Source organism: Protobothrops mucrosquamatus, unplaced genomic scaffold (genome assembly GCF_001527695.2).
Source record: "Protobothrops mucrosquamatus isolate PMUCROS unplaced genomic scaffold, P.Mucros_1.0 scaffold582, whole genome shotgun sequence".
In the NCBI taxonomy this organism is placed as follows: domain Eukaryota; kingdom Metazoa; phylum Chordata; class Lepidosauria; order Squamata; family Viperidae; genus Protobothrops; species Protobothrops mucrosquamatus.
The window spans coordinates 196,136-212,477 of NW_015386882.1; the positions used below are offsets into that span (position 1 = coordinate 196,136).

The 16,342-nt window shown below is 38.5% G+C and overlaps 1 protein-coding gene across 1 annotated transcript in view; it reads right to left on the reverse strand.

Moving 5' to 3' along the window:
* MDN1 (midasin AAA ATPase 1) overlaps positions 1 to 15,695 on the reverse strand; it is a 116,632-nt gene extending 100,937 nt beyond the window's left edge. Inside the window, exons 1-16 of the mRNA XM_015817381.1 lie at positions 15,557 to 15,695; positions 12,209 to 12,435; positions 10,187 to 10,411; positions 9,021 to 9,128; positions 8,706 to 8,902; positions 7,671 to 7,915; positions 6,350 to 6,481; positions 5,521 to 5,624; positions 4,287 to 4,401; positions 3,887 to 4,074; positions 3,399 to 3,480; positions 2,828 to 2,923; positions 2,333 to 2,445; positions 1,353 to 1,501; positions 1,207 to 1,267; positions 505 to 716 (exon numbers count right to left, since the gene is read on the reverse strand). Coding sequence (XP_015672867.1) covers positions 505 to 716; positions 1,207 to 1,267; positions 1,353 to 1,501; positions 2,333 to 2,445; positions 2,828 to 2,923; positions 3,399 to 3,480; positions 3,887 to 4,074; positions 4,287 to 4,401; positions 5,521 to 5,624; positions 6,350 to 6,481; positions 7,671 to 7,915; positions 8,706 to 8,902; positions 9,021 to 9,128; positions 10,187 to 10,411; positions 12,209 to 12,435; positions 15,557 to 15,655 — 2,353 coding nt within the window. The 5' untranslated portion in view covers positions 15,656 to 15,695. The remainder of the gene's footprint in view (positions 1 to 504; positions 717 to 1,206; positions 1,268 to 1,352; positions 1,502 to 2,332; positions 2,446 to 2,827; positions 2,924 to 3,398; positions 3,481 to 3,886; positions 4,075 to 4,286; positions 4,402 to 5,520; positions 5,625 to 6,349; positions 6,482 to 7,670; positions 7,916 to 8,705; positions 8,903 to 9,020; positions 9,129 to 10,186; positions 10,412 to 12,208; positions 12,436 to 15,556) is intronic.
* Between the last annotated feature and the right edge of the window lie 647 nt (positions 15,696 to 16,342).

Here is a 16,342-nt window from a genome sequence, read left to right on the forward strand (position 1 = left end):
GTAAAATTGTTCCAGCAATATATGTAGGATTCCCTAATCCAGTGATGGTGAACCTTTTAGAGACCGAGTGCCCAAAAACTGGCCCTGCCCCCGCTCCACCCCACCCCCTGCTCCACCCCCACCCCGTCTGCCCGCAGGGCCACTCATTGCTTCCAGGGCCCGTCCCAGATCACTCAGCAGCACCATGGCAGCCACGCCCTCTGGCCGCGCCCTGCAGCATCAATTGCGCGCAACGGGGCATGAGGGCAGAATCTTGTCTACGCTGCCTGGCTGCCATGTCCTTGACTGCACTGCTCTGCGTGGGCCACGCTCGGGGGCAACCCTTCTCCAGGAGGGCTGCTCGTGAGGAGGGTGTCATGGGGGAGGCAAGGCTGGGGCAACGGCACGTGTGCCCACAGAGAGGGCTCCGAGTGCCGCCTCTGCCCTAATCTTTCCCAATGACTTTAAAAAGGAAATATGTTCAAAGGCACGTCTGGAATACTTCATAATTCACAGATGTCTTACCGGATGCATTTTCTTTAACCTCCTTATTAACAGCAGATTTGTAAACATGTTGCATCAGTTTGAGAAGTTTATGCCAGTGATTTTGTCGGTAACATGTTTGGATATGCCCTAAAAAAGTCTGATTTTGCTTTCTTGAAAACGTCTGTGCAAAAAGCTCCTCGAAAGACTCTCTCAAGGGCAGCCAAATCAGCTTGTTATCCACTGGCTTATATCTGTAAAGAATTCAAAACAAAACAGCCTCATGAAATTGATGGCATAAGTCACTTAGAGCGGTAGTGCCCAAATTTGATCAATCGATCAATAAAAAATAAGACAAGCAAAGATCAGCTACAACATGGAATAAGATACGTTTCGTCAAAGTTTTCCCATTCCTGTACTTTTGCCTCCCCCTCCCTTCCGCCATTTACCCTTTGGGTGGAGCATCCCTTTCCCTCTCTTTTCTAGTATCTTTTCTAATCTGTCAATCAGCAAGCAATATTGTGCTAAAATTTTAAGGTAAGTGCTTCTGCAAAGCTACATCTACTCACCAAACATGACTTCTTTCCTCCAACTCTTGTTGGGAGGGCTTAATTTCCTTTTGATTTGGAGCTTTAAAAAATATATTGTATTCCAAGAAATAAAATGTATATTTCTATACTGCCAATATTGTTTGGTTAGGAAGATTATTGAGGGTTTTTTTTAAAAATTGAATTATCCACTCACCCGCCTAGAAGATCTGCAGTATCACTCTGCTGGTTCATGTTGATAACTTTTAAACGGTGCCCTTAGAACAAAAAGATACAGAAGATGAGGAATTGGTTCCCACGTTACACTTCTATCTTGGCTAAGGTCTCAGAACGGTACTTTACCTGTAATTTGAGCCAAGTATTGAACAGCAGAAGTTTTTCCTGTTCCCGTTTCACCCACAAGTAACACAGACTCTCCTTTGTCCACACATACTGCAAGTTGTTCAATCAACACAGAAGATGGGCGTGTGGGTGCAAAGCTTTGCTTTTTCCTGCCGGGGGTGAAAAGGCAGAATATCATACCTTTGCACCACCGGGTCTTCTATTCATCAATTCCCTAAATGTTCTTCTCTCCCACATCACAGAAACAAACACCCAATAATAAAAAGCTGCCATGGGATTTTGTAATTACGGTATAAGCACTCTACCGTATATTACAAATATACAGGAGAAAAAAAAGGGAATCACTATCTTATACATTACTATGTTGTAAAATATCACTAATTTCTTTTTTTTTGCATTTCTTTATTAGAAAGAAAGAATGAGTAATTTTTGGGACAAAGGGCCAGAGCCATACTTTTTCCTTTTTTTGCCCCTTGAGGACAGCTTGTGAGGTAATGCTGTCAGCAAAAGGAATAGGATTATGTCTGTGGGGTTATTAGCTTGTTTTGAACTCTTCCCTGAAAACTTCCAGAGCAGTTGAAAAAAAGGGAAAAAAAACCCTGTTCTTGCATATGAGAAGAGGGTTCAAGAGGAAAGTAGCTCTAGTGGGAAAGATCAAAAACTCTGCCGATGGAAGCATATGGCTCCCCTCATCTGGGTTCAGAAGATCTGCAAAAGCTGGTGTGGTTAGTACCTGAATGATGTACTAACATAAGCTAAATTGGAAGGTTACAAAAAATCCCAGAAAACATGGCAGCAAATCACTTTGTTATGGTTGTCAAGAAAGCAACACGGATGTGTCAGTCAGATCACTAGGAGTGAAGCTTGACTTCAGACCCATGCAGGAGTTTTAAAAACACGGAAGTTACAGGCTACACAATTAATGTAACCTGCAAATCTGACCCAAGTTTTTAGAAGGATGTCTCCAAAACAATCAATACCGTTGCGTAAGTAGTGTGTGTGCCTGCTTCTTAATGAGCTGAGCTCTTCCCACGGAGACTTCTTGTTCTCCTATTACAATTTCTGGTTTATAAAGTTGACAGTAGTATTCCACCTATGGAAAAGGAATGTTCAGATCTACCTTTATTTATTGAACACCAATTCATGTATAGCATTGTGAGTAGTGAGCTGTTTCAGCACACCAAAGTTACTTTGCTGCTTGAGAAGCAGCTAACTAATAAGTTTTCCAGTTTTCCCAAAGCTTCATGTTATCAACTGCTTTTCCAATTGCTTGCAAGGTGGATTCACCTCTTGACTGAGCCATCCTGAGTTTGCTTGATCTGACTTTAAAAATGATGTACAAATCCAGCTATCACTGTATGTTTTAAGAGCCCATTTGAAGAAACCTCCTTCAAAGTACACAACTATAACTAATTCTGAGTCATTTTTCCATTGAGAGAAGCACTCATACAGAAATAGGCAATTTATAAAGATACCTTGTGCTTGGAAATGTTCAGTTTGCTTCCAATGATTTCAGCCATTTTCAGTCGATTGGATTGTTTTGATAGCATAGCTGTGAAACAGTCTAATGCCTGTCAATGGACAAAGTAAAAAACTATTACTAGTTAAGAATCTATTGTCTCCGAATAAACCAACTGTAGACAAAAGCAGTTAACTTTCTAGAAATGAACCACTCATATACTCTTGTGATGGAAAGAAATGATCTTATTAATTTATTTCCATTCTTCTTATATGGAAACAGGAACATCTCAGAGTCATACACTTGAAAGAGGCCATTTAAACCCAACATCCAATCTGCAGTGTACGAATACACATCAGAATCCGCCCTAAACGTATTTCACGCAATCACCTACATGGTCCTACTGACAGTCTAATTGAACTAAAATCTATTAAATACTAATATTCTTAATCCTCCATCCATTATCTATAATTATCTTTATCCTCCATCCATTATCTAAAAAACAACTTAAATTTATGTTATAGAAAGTATATTTTTTTTAAAAAAACTCCACCCCTTTCCTAAAACAAGAACAGTTGAGTTCAAACCTCATGAAAAATGTTCAGTGCAGTAGAGGAGGAAGAACAGTTAAAGTTGAATGCGATTCTGTTGCACCAATTGAGTAAATCCCTGAAAAAAGAAAAGGCGATGTGAATATAATTTCAAAGTAATTGTTTTCCTTTGCTCTATCTGCCGACAACTATAGCTTCCTTCTCAATTCATTAGGTACCTACTTGGAACTGGTTTAATTTTCATTCAATTAATGCCTTATCAGTAGGAATTTCAATTAAAGCCCACACATATGATCTCTAAAACTCTAGAGCAGTGTTTCTCAAACATGGCGACTTCAAGACGTCTGGACTTCAACTCCCAGAATAGCCCAATCAGAAGGGTTGGCTGGGGAATTCTGGGAGTTGAAGTTCAGATGTCTTCAAGTCACCAAGGATAAGAAACCCTGCTCTAGATAACTACTGTCTGAGGATAATTTGCTCCCCCAAACTAAAATATTCCTCAGCTTAATTACACATTTTAATACCTTAGAGATAACTCTCTGCCCTCCAAACATGGCTTTTTATTTTCAGTCAAGCAAGATGCATCTTCCGTCATAGTTTCATTGTCCACAACTTGGTTTTCAGATAAATGTTTATCACCCGTAAGCTCAATGTAGATATCCAACAGACAATCTGTCACAGTGGCAAGTTTAGGATAACTTCTCTGAAGAATCTGAAGGAAGAATATAAGCTATTTTTAATACTCTTGACAGTATTGTATTGTTTTATCCTGAACATGGAATAAAGTTATAATCATATTCTACAAGTTTCAGTAAAAATTAACATAATGGAATACTTTTTTTCTGCAATTAAATTGCAAATTGTTTGCAATTTAATTTGAAATAATTTTGCTATGGAGCTAGCTTACTTTCTCTTCTCACTTACCTCTTTCAGTTCAGTCTTAGGCAAGTTGTTGAGCATAACTTTTGTCCAGTTCTTGTCCAAAAGAGCAGCATGACTGTTTTGCTGCCTATACCAACCACCGCCATAATTGAAGACTCTACATTAATAAAGCCACAGATTAGTGTTTAGATTCTTTAAAGCATTAGATTCCCGATGTGGAGAAGCTACAGCCTGACATTATTTAAATATAAGTCATGGATTATTTTTTCATTGGTCATGTTCAACAGACTGCTGGGAGTTGCATTTTAGCAACATCTGAAGAGACACAGGCATCTCTGCCAAAAATATTATAGGGTGCTCTATCCATCTGTCATTAGTACTATATGTATACAATTAGCTGAACAGATCAGGGGAAGGTAACTCCTATTTATCCAAGTATAATTGCATTCTCTTAGGGAGAACCTGGAACCCCCACAGAGCGCGTCCCTGGGTGGCGGATTGGGGGGGCCCTACCCATTATGGCTTTTATGCTGTAATGGCGGGTTGGAGGGAATCAAATACCTCATGTGGCTTCAAAGTCTAAGGGACTGGTTTCGACAAAACTCAGCAGCACTTTTTCGTGCGGCTGCTGATAAAAAATAGGCTCGCCAATATGATCGCCAACGTCCGATAACGGATATGGCACAACAACAAGAAGAAGAAAATTGCATTATCTTGGATGCAACCCATTTGCCTTAAGACTTCCAAAAGTCTTCCTGCTCAGTCATCTCTAACTGCGAAATGGGTGGCAAATAATAATAATAATAATAATAATAATAATAATAATAATAATAATAATAATAATAATAATAATAATAATAGATTCCTTGACTGCAACACCAAACTAAAGAAATTAAAATTTCGATAACAATGACAAAATGTTAGAATACCCCATTACTAATTTCCAGGTGTTCATTTGCTCATTATAACAGTCTCTAAATAATGGCATATGAGATTAATATTAATCTAATGTTAATAACAGGTTATGATGATCTGGTAAGAATGGTTAAATTCCTACAACACTATGAACTACTACTACTATACTAATTCAGGTATTATTCCTGAGTTTTTATATATACTTCTGCAATGTTTTTATCAACAGCATTTTAGATTCAAGGATTATATTTTTAGATATACTTAGATATACACAGAATTATAAGTATGCCTCCTCAAAAGCCCCATTGTCTCTATAAAACCATTTTAAAGTCATCATCAAAACCTCTCTAGCACTTTCTACCTTCTAGTAGCAAAAAGATGGAATCCAGGGGCTACTTTTATACAGTCATTTCGTCCAGGAATCAATAACTCTCCATTTTCCAGAAGAGGAATCAATACAGAGATCTAAGGAATAGAAAAAAAAGAAAAAAGTAAAAACTGAGCAAAATTGCACTGGGCAATACCTAAACTAGCAGGTTCATTCATGTTATAGGATTTTTTTTTCTCTTTTCCCAAAGAAGTTCCTAAAAATCAGATCCTCCAGAATCCAACCTCAGTACATCCCAGCCATTGAGGAGTCTATCTGCTCATTAGTTCAAGCAACTATATTGATCCTATTTAGCTGCAAACACACTGGACTGTCCGTTGTGCCATATGAGTCATCAGATGGGATAATAATAGCATGGTGTCCATGTTTTCCCATCTTGAAACATATGCAACTAATTCTCTAAGCTAACACATTTTTAGAAAGACACTTCCCAGACAGATAGTAACAAATGCTTTGACTTATTATAGGTATAGTAACTTCCATGGCCCCGCATAAAAAAGCATACTTGGGAATTGGGGGGGGGGGAGGGAGGGATGATGGGGAAGATATTCCATTCTAATTTGACCAGCATAGTTATAATGACACATTCAGCACTCAGTTGTAAACAAAATCCACAACTCACCCTCCTAAGTAAAAAGCACAGGGGGACTTCTGTCTGACAGAACTAATTAAAAATAAATAATCTAGAGTACTATCTGGGGAAATGAATTGCAAGTTTCCATGAAGTAAAACTTTAAGGGAAATTAAGCAGGATTCTCATTCCAAGCATTCACAAAGTGCTTCTACAGGTACAAAAACATACCACGTCAAGGGCAGCATAATCAATATCTTCTAAAAGTATCCAGTGCCCCCTGCTCACTGCTTGAGTCAAGGTCCCCGGTTGCCACACAAACTGTCCTGGTATATCTGTGCAACGATACATGCCCAGCAAAGTCTATTTAAAAAAAAACCAGAAACAAAATGTTTGTATCATTATTTTTCTTCTAAACTTGTGAGAGAGCTTCTGAATTACAACAGATTTCTGTTCTTTTCTTGCGAAGATAGTAAAGACATCACGTGTCAACGATTTGTTAAAAAGTGTGTGTGTGTGTGTGTATATATATATAAATAATAAATAAATATAAACAAAAATGTAAATGTTCATTTGTTCAGAATCTTAAATCTCCGAAAGTTCTTCACCGATTGCTTTGAAATTTTGACACAACGTTGCATTCGAATACGTGCATGTTTTTATATACCTACTATTATATAGATGTCACACCTGTGACAGGTAAAAACATGTTTTTGAAAAACAGCGCCATCTGTTGGACGTAAAAGCAACACACGCTAGCATTGTGAAATTAAACATATTACAAACATGCACTTTCTCTTTTCTTTCTTTTCCATTTAACCAGACTGAGCCACAGCAACGCGTGGCCGGGTACAGCTAGTGTATATATGTATGTATGTATGTTTTTCAAAATTTGGATTGCTAACAAAGAATTAAGGGAGAACTGGAATAGCTATTTCGAACTTTTTAGTTCTTTTCAACCAGACATACCCTTCTGAGATTCGAACCTGGGCTGTCTGCATGTTAGGCAGGGTGCACCAAACTCAAGATAATGTATGTATGTATGTATGTATGTATGTATGTATGTATGTATGTATGTGATGTACGTACATGTGTGTGTGTGTGTGTGTGTGTGTATAAAAAGCTTCCTAACAGCAGCAATCACAGCAAACTAAAGGATCACCAAAATGAAATGCACAGAGTGACTTCAATAATTAAAAGCCCTATTATGGATCTGCATCCCAGTTCCTGACACAAGTATCTAAAATGCATTTGCATGATGATGTTGTCAGAAACACGTCATTTGCCCTCTCTTGCTCTCCAGGATGATTATGCTTTCCAAGATGTGAAATTTTTAGCAGAAGTCAGTTATTTATATCTTGATGCTTCATCTCTGTCAAATGAATGTGCAGCCATCCAGAAGTTCAGCAGTACATTTCTTCACTACAGATCAATATGGCTTCTACAACAAAACATCAGCCAAGAAAGCATATGATCCAATTGGCTTTTTAAACTCTTTAAAAAAAAATCTAAATACTAAGGTCATACTTTCCTAAAATAGGTTTCAATTTACCTTACTGTCAGTTTGATCTCCTAACTGGACTTTCAGAATGTGAGGCGAATTTGTTCTTCCTGTAAGTGCTGCCAAGAACTCCACCAGAGATGTTTTGCCACATCCCACTGGCCCTTCAAGGAGCACGGCCTTTTGTGAAGACACAGCCATGGCCAGATTCTGGAGATGCGCACAGACAGAATTCACCAACACAAAATGGTTCAAGATGTATCCCTGCTGCAATAGAGAAGAGACAATGTTTTCAGCTAATATTAGATTTAAGAGGAACAGAACATAAAATAACCCAGACCTTACTAATAATTTCTTAACTATCTTAGGAATGAACTGAACGAAACATAAAATTGGAACCTGCTGGAGCAGAGAATTCCAAATCACGTTGCCTGTATATGGAAAAGAACACTTCTGTTTTGTCATATGAAGCTTCTCCTGAATCCGCTATTTGCCTTTCTCAAGTATCATTCTCTATAAAGAAACCTTCAGGGTAAGGAGAAGCCAGATTTTAAAAAAAACCCAAAACTAAAATCCAGTTCAGTGCTCTCTTGCTGCTGACAGCTACAAGAGCACTCTACTAACAGCCTGATGTATTCCCCATTGTTTGCCTGCTTACTCTCTTATAATCCCTTCCTCTCCAATTTCTCTGCACTGGGGAAGGGGGACAGGAAAAAAACAAGCAATTTTTGTAGGCAGTCTCTTTTCTGGCTGACCACTCTTTCAGAATGCAGGCATTCGCTAATGTTTTCCCTTCCCCTCTGGGAGGGGAAAATGCTATCTCAGAATGCGAACCTTCTCCCTGTCTGGAAGGCCCAGGCCCTCTGCCTGGCAGCGTACTTAACAATTTCAATTGGAAGAGCTGTGATTGTGGTCACTGAGCAAAGTGTCCATTCGGCAGGTTGCTTAATGATGGCTTTGCACAATGACCGAGATGCCAGGCCCAACTGTGGTTATAAGTGGAGGATTACCTGTAGATTGTAAATAACTGAAAAAACACAAGTCCTTAAATACTCTCATGCAAGCCATAATACGTATCAGTTTTACTTACATTTTCTCTAGGCTCAAACTGTTGTCTAGGTAAGACAACTCCACACACTGCTACCACCTTTGCACAAAGGTCAGCAGCAACCAGCTTTCCCTGAGTGTACCGTAGCTTCTCCCCTTTGTTCCAGAAGTTTTGGTCTGGATTGGCCAGAACTAGGGCCTGCTCAATGTTCTGCACCCGGGACTCTTCCACAAGCCTATCAAAATTGCAATTATGTTTACTACAGCAAACTGACCTACTAAACGATATAGAACACTTTAGAAAATAATACACCGAAAGAGAACAAATAGAAGAAGAGAAAGGTGAAAACTTACTTAAGCCTAAAATGTATTAACTCTTCTGGATTAAAAGTTTTCTTCAGGAAAGATAATCGATGCTCATCATTCATGCATGTAACCAAAGCAAGACAGCTGGCAGTATACCTAAGTAGGAACAATTGTTCAGGTAATATTTTATATGTGATTATTAAACATATTTTCTTTTAGAGAGATGAAAAATGGTTATTCTATTCCATGCAACCATTTAGTTTAATAGTTTCTCTAATCTATATCACTGGTTTCATGAAATCAGTTATAAGTTGCCCATAAAAATGGGCCATATCAGTCTTATTACCATTTTTAAATGTTAACATTTACCAGGAGAGGAAAAAACCTGATAACATAGAATTAATGTAATGAGAAGAACAAATCAGAGAAGCAAGTTTTATGTTTTTGAGTGAGACTAATGAAGGATTCTGGACTTCAACTGTGGAAATCTACAGTATTATCCTAATGAGATTTCTAACAAATCTGATTGCTTCATCAGATTTAAACCCAATATCCTGATGAAGGGATGAATTTTACAGGAAAAGAAACAAATACCATAAAAACATCAAATTAGTTTGTCTGGCCACTTTTCATCATTACTTTGACTTTGATCTGATTTTCTAGCAAGATCACTTATTAAATTCAGGGTAATCGAAGATAAATGTTTAACATTAGATCCACTTTCCAATAGAAATAAAGAGAAAACATTACCCATTTACTAAAAACTCTTTTAAGCAAAAATTCAACTACCTTGGAGATTTTATGAGTTCTAATGAGATTTCTATCAGAGCACTTTCATGTATCAATAAGCACAAAATGCATATAGCAATTTCCATGACACAAACTTGTCCATAGACACATGGCAATCAAGTTATCACACACAGTATTCTAAATGAAAGATGCAAGAACTAATTTATATGCACATCAGGAATAATTCTCATTTTCTGGGGATCTAACGAAAACTTTGTCTGACAGTCCATTTTGCTACATAAAGTTACCCTGAATAACTTTACTGAATGTTCCTCTGCCTGTCAATTTAGAAGCTCTTATACGGTCAGGTAATCTTGTCTGCTTTAAAATCTAACCCATGAATTATGTAATAAAGATAAAAATGACTTGTAAGGCCTTCCCTATTCATTAAATGAGCCACATAAATGTAAGAAAATTAAAGTTACCATCGAACCAAAGTATCATGACTCCTTAATAAAGGGACACAAACACTCCAGTCCCACAACTCTCTGAATACAGACTGATCCTTTTGGAGAAATTTGTAGGCTGCCTCCATGAGATCCCTTAACTTCATTCTGCGCCGTCCATATCGAACCACACTTGTATCCGAACTTTCCAGGAAAAGTCGGTGAAACACAGGCGAAGTATCCTTGAAGTATTTCAAAGCAAATCTGCACAAAACAATAGTACCAAGAATAATATACAACCACAGCAAAAACAGCGCACAAATTTCAACTTATTCAGTGCCCATGAAAGATTTTGCTAGAACACATATATCATGCTATTATCTGATGAATTTGGAAAATAATTTTAAGTAAACGTTGACAATGGCCACTTTGGCAGACTTTATGTTAAACAAGCATAATTAAGCTAAAATCTTGCTTTTTCAGAAATTAAAGTCAACTACATATCCTAGAAGAAAAACTATATTGAAATTTGTATATGGAATCCTGAGTATTGTCTAGAGAGAACACCATTAATTTCCAATTTTTACAATAAAGGGCAGAATAGAGATGTACATAATCATTACAACTATGTAACACTTCTGTTTCAGATCCAAAAAGGTGCTCCTGAATGCGCAGAGGCACAAATATGTCTAACTGAAAAGAATTGATCGTTAAATAACTAAGTCTTCTCAATTAACTGGAGTTCTTGAAAAATACATGAAGATAGGCATAAGCAAATTGTTTTGTAAAATATCTCTTTTTTAAAAACTAAAATGCATAGGCAACATCTCAGCTCAATACAATAAAACTGAAACTAGTTTAGATGGAAATGCTTGATCAGTGGGACAATTTATTGACTTTTATAAAAATTTCAGCTACACAATTATGTTTTTGTAAAAAAAAAATCTTAGAATTCTTACACTGCTTACATGCAAATCTTCTGGAAAAAAAGTTCCTAAACAATTTAATATATTTAATATCATTATAGTGTACGGTAATAGCATTTTATTTTGGGGAAAAGAGGGACCATTTTTCAAGAGTTGGAATTTTGAAGGATTTCTGCAATTACTTTAACGCTGTTCCTGAGACAAATGTTTTGATAAATTTTAAAATTTCATGTCAACCTTTTTAGTCTAAAAGAGAAGGGCATCATATCATACATATTAAAGAGAATTAATTTAATATGAATAATATCAGGTAAGGAACCAGTATAAAATGATTTTCAATAAAAAGTTTTTCAAGTCAAGAGACCAAATTCCATACATATATGTCAAGTTTAACTCACAAGTAATTATCTATCACAATCTTTTAAGACCACCTAAAGAGAGATCAACAAAAGCTGCAAACACTAATATAGATTTTTCCAGTGTAGAAGCCAAACAAAGTCCTGAACCAGTATCTGGAAGTTGTGAGGATAAGGCAAACCCAACTCAGATGAAATCCTATAAACTGCTGTTGTCAATAAATATGTTGAAAATCCAACTCACAATGGCCACAGTAATTATTCTGAATATGGTCACATTTCTTGCAAATAAAGTAAATTAAAAAAATTGTAACGGGAGTCCTCCTAGACGCTTGATTATGGAAATTTTTTATTTTTCCTTTCTACTTTCTTGATTTGTTGTCCTCTGACCAGAGTCTGTTAAGACTGGAGCAGGATATAAATATGTTCAAATAAAAATTAAAAAACAAAATGTCTAGCTTAAATAGAACCTAAGAAAACAACTTGGTTTTTAACATAATATTATACCAATCCATATATGCTTCATATAACTGAAAAAAAGTAGAATGTTAAGCAGATACTCAAACAAGTTCAAGGGAATCTAATTACTTAGTGATATAGCTGTACACATGTAAGTCCAATGTGAATGCTATGTATTAACTACAATTCCCAAGCTGAATCAGAGCCCAACATGTACATATTTTTTTTATTCTGGATAATCATGAGAACCCATTGTTAGTCTCCGTCCAACTATCTGCTACTGTATATTATAAAATATGTACACTTATATCATCACTTACGGCATCACATCTGGATGATCACCAATAAGTTTGCTCATTGCAACACAGAGTCTCTCATGAAGATCATGGTTGATCTGGCCACAAGATTTAATTGTTTCTGCATTTCTCTCCAATAAATCCAATAAGATTGGACGAAGCTGACGGCCAATCAAAAGTGTGCATTCTTTATCTAGCAATAACTGTGCTAAGGCAGTGAGAATGCCCTGACGGTCCTGATGACTCCAGATCTGAAAAGGAAGAGACACCAAATTAAAACCAGGATGCTCCCCTATCCCTAATTACGTTAAATCATCATTAGTACAGAAGACAAATATGGTGCCAGTTGCCTAAATGAGCTACAAGCATACATATATAAACTAAGACAAAAAAGTGTCAGGAAAAATGCAGAGACGGTTAGCGAGAGAGATTGAATACTGGTATTTCTATCTGCCAAAAGATTCTCAAATGTTTTTGAAAGAGTCCTTTATCAAAAACAAAATTAGCAAAATTAGCAGCCAGGAGGTAAGAAGAGAGTTATTCTTTAACCAGAATAATTGGTTAAAGTAAATATAGAAGATAAATACTGTACATGGACAGCTCTTTTGCTACAGGAATATAGAGTGTTACCTTACAACTGATATTTCTAAGTTAACTATATTTCAAATTCACTATTCCTATCATACACTGTATTGTAGTAATGGTCACAAATGTGGATAACTTAAAAAAAAGGATCAGGCAAATATAAGAAAAATACCATGAACTTAACAGCTAACAAATAGACGTTAGTTCTAGAATCAACAAAAAAAAGTATCTATAATCCCATACGTTATTTCTGAGATAATCTTTGTTTCCAGATGCAATTCAAGGTGCTGGTTGTTACTTATAAAGCCGTACATAGCATATGGCCTGGTTGACTGCCTGTTTCTCTTGATTCTCCACTTTGGAGAATTGGCACCCTCCAAGTTCCTTCAATTAAATAATGTCATATGTTGGGATACTGGAAGCATGTCTTCCCTGTAGCATCATCCACCCTCTCAAAAAATATTCCCAATGAGCTCCAGATGGCCCCCTCTCTATTATTGTTCAGAAAAGAGGTAAAAATCTGGCTCTTTGCCCAGGTCTTTGGCAAAGGAGAGTAAGATCCTTCTCTTCATTCCATCTGGACTGTTGTGTTTGCCATCTTCTATTGTTTGATTGTTGTGAGCTATTCAGAATCACTGGGAGTCAGCAACATACAAATGGTTTGTTGCACAGTCAGTCAGATGCTTAGACTGGATTTGATATTTGTATCCAGCTATCAAGTCTACCCTGACCTGGGGGAGGCAGATGCTGTTTGGTGGTGTTAAAGATATCATCACAGGATGTAAGCTGTTCCAAGTAAAACTGCCTTTTGTAATTGACTGATAGTGATTTTGTCAATGCCAATTCAAGTTGTGCTCCAGTTATTTCGGGATTGCATCTAAGGCAATCTAAATCCAAATCTAAAATTTATTTTAGAAGTGGATTAATACAACATTATTCTGTGTAAGGTCTTAATACTTAATTTTAAGTCATAGCTTAATTTAGGTTTTATTATTACTATTTTTTTAGAGTGTTCTTGAGAAAGAAGTGTAATGGTTAAGGAATCAGGCTAGAAATTATGATACCATTAGTTCTAGTTCTGTCTTAGGCCCACAATCTGGTGAGCAACTGTGTACCAGTCATTGATCATGACTTATATAACAAAACTATGGATCAGCACATGTGAATGAGGAAAAGCAAAAACAAATGCCCAACAATGGAGGCTTTTTAGCAACAAAAGGATATCACTGCTGTTCAAAAATGTACCATGGCTGTATGCTAAAGAACTGAACATTTTTTCTTAAAGCCCTAATAAATAATCTTGCGATTCCTGAAAGAATCCCCTAGAGCATGGATGTCAAACGTGATGTATCACGGCTTTTTTTGCATTGCCGGAGCTGGGGTGGGCATACCCCTGCCCTAGAGTTTATAAAAAATGTGAAATCTTTCCTTCTGAGGAATGTGAAGAGGGAGGGAAATTCATCCTTTTATATAAATGCCTTCTCCCATCCCCCACACCCAAGTCTCAAAGATACCAGAGATGTAAAATTGGTGTCCTTTGAGAAGCTGTTGATCTGCTCCCAAAATATCAGCATGTTTGAGGGAGAGAAATACTTGTTTCCATTCCCATCCTGCCAGCAAGAGTTCAGTGTTTGACATACTTTCATGTCAATCCAATGAGGTTACTTGCTCATTCTTATTACTACCATATGCACAACACTTAGCCTAGGGTTGTTATTGATGTTAATCAATTATTCTTCACACTCTACTGCTGAACACATACTGTAGAGCATAGCAGTTGGGCAGCTATGGCCCCTTCATGACCTGTGTACTCCAACTCCTGCCATACTGGCTCAGAAATTCTGGAAGCTGAGATCCACAGGTCGTAAAGGGGTCCTAGTTGCCCACTCCTGGCGTAGACTATATGCTAAAATGTCCTCATTTTAGATGTACTACAATAGTCATGCTAGCTAGCCCAATCTCTCCTGGAAACTATGTGAAAATGAAAAAGAACAGTATTTTGGAAGATGCTTTCCCCTCCTACCCTGTAAGGCAGTGTTTCTCAAGCTTGACAATTTTAAGGCATGTGGACTTCAACTCCCACAATTCCACAGCCAGCAATGCTGGCTGTGGAATTCTGGGAGTTGAAGTCCACATGCCTTAAAATTGTCAAGCTTGAGAAACACTGCTGTAAGGCAAATTGCTGCTGAAAATTCACACATGAAAATTTCACATTCTTCCCCTGTCTCAAATCCATGGTAATCAGGCCTATGACTTATGGGCAACGAGAAGAATACCAGCCTCGTCCTGAACCCCAGTAAGACTGAGAAATCTTCCAAGCATCAAGAGCCAAAGTTCTCGGGGCTGAGGAAGACACAAGAGGAAGCGGGCGAAAGGGTAACACACTAGCCTCGTTTTAATCTCTCGCCGGAGGTCAGAAAGTTTTCCAAAATGCACCGCATTTCTCTTGGAGGCGACCAGGCGGACAAACGGAGGAGGCTGGCCAATGTTGTTCGTTGCCGTTGCGAGACGAATGGAAGGGATTCTCCCGCATCCCCGCTTCTTCCCTCCCCCGCTCCCCGACCTCCTCTTCAGACAAAGAAGGTGAGACCCAGCTCGCCCTCTCTCCTCCTTAGCTTCCAGCCAGGCCGATCCCTTTCTCGAAGGCCGGGGCGGAGAAGAGGGACGGACACCCCAGCCAAGATTACCGCGCTCCATTCCCCCTTTGCAGGTCCCCGCCTTTCTCTCCCACCCGCCCCGGTGGCCTAGGGCGGAGAGGGCGCCGCTGCCATTGTGGCTCTCTCCCACCTGTTTGGCCAGGAACCTGCTGAGCTCGCCGCTGCTCCTCTCGTTCCTCTGCGCTATTAGTTGCAACGGTCCCGCTAGACTGAATTGCAGATGCTCCATCTTTAGGCGCCCGCGGGAATCCCTTCGCCTGGAGGGCCCCTTTTCCCGGGGAAGGGAAAGGAGGTGTGCACGCCAACCTGGCCAGAAACCACTCTCGCCACCCACTGTTAGGAGCGCGACACGTGGGAAGAGTGAGTTTCGTTTTCCCCCGGAATTCCTACGTCATCTTCCAGCGACACAAGCCCCCACTGGAGCTTTCTCCGTGTTGCCTTCTGACCGCTCCTCCCCTTGGCGGACGCCAAAACAAAACCTATTCTTGCGCGTTCCAGTTATGCTTTGCGACATCTCTCCATAAACACATAAGTTAATTACTATTATTATTACGACGCAGTTGTACTATACTTGAGTTGCTGGGATTTGTTTTCCACCCTGAGTTTTTCAGCCCCGAATCAGTCCAAGATGTATTTTCGTTACTGCTTTTTCATAACTATTTCTCAAAAGCGGTCTTAATGGATTTTCCAGAGGAAAACATTGTCATATGAAAGTAGTCAATGGGAAATTCTGAGGAAATATTGAATTTGCGATGTTCAGTAAGGATGCGCCTATTTCAGTGGTGGCGAACCTATGGCACGGGTGCCAGAGGCGGCACTCAGAGCCCTCTCTGTGGGCACTTGCACTGTCGCCCCAGTCCTAGGCCTTCAGCTGGGTTTTATAAAACCTTTTCGCTTTAGGCCTCTGCTGCCATGT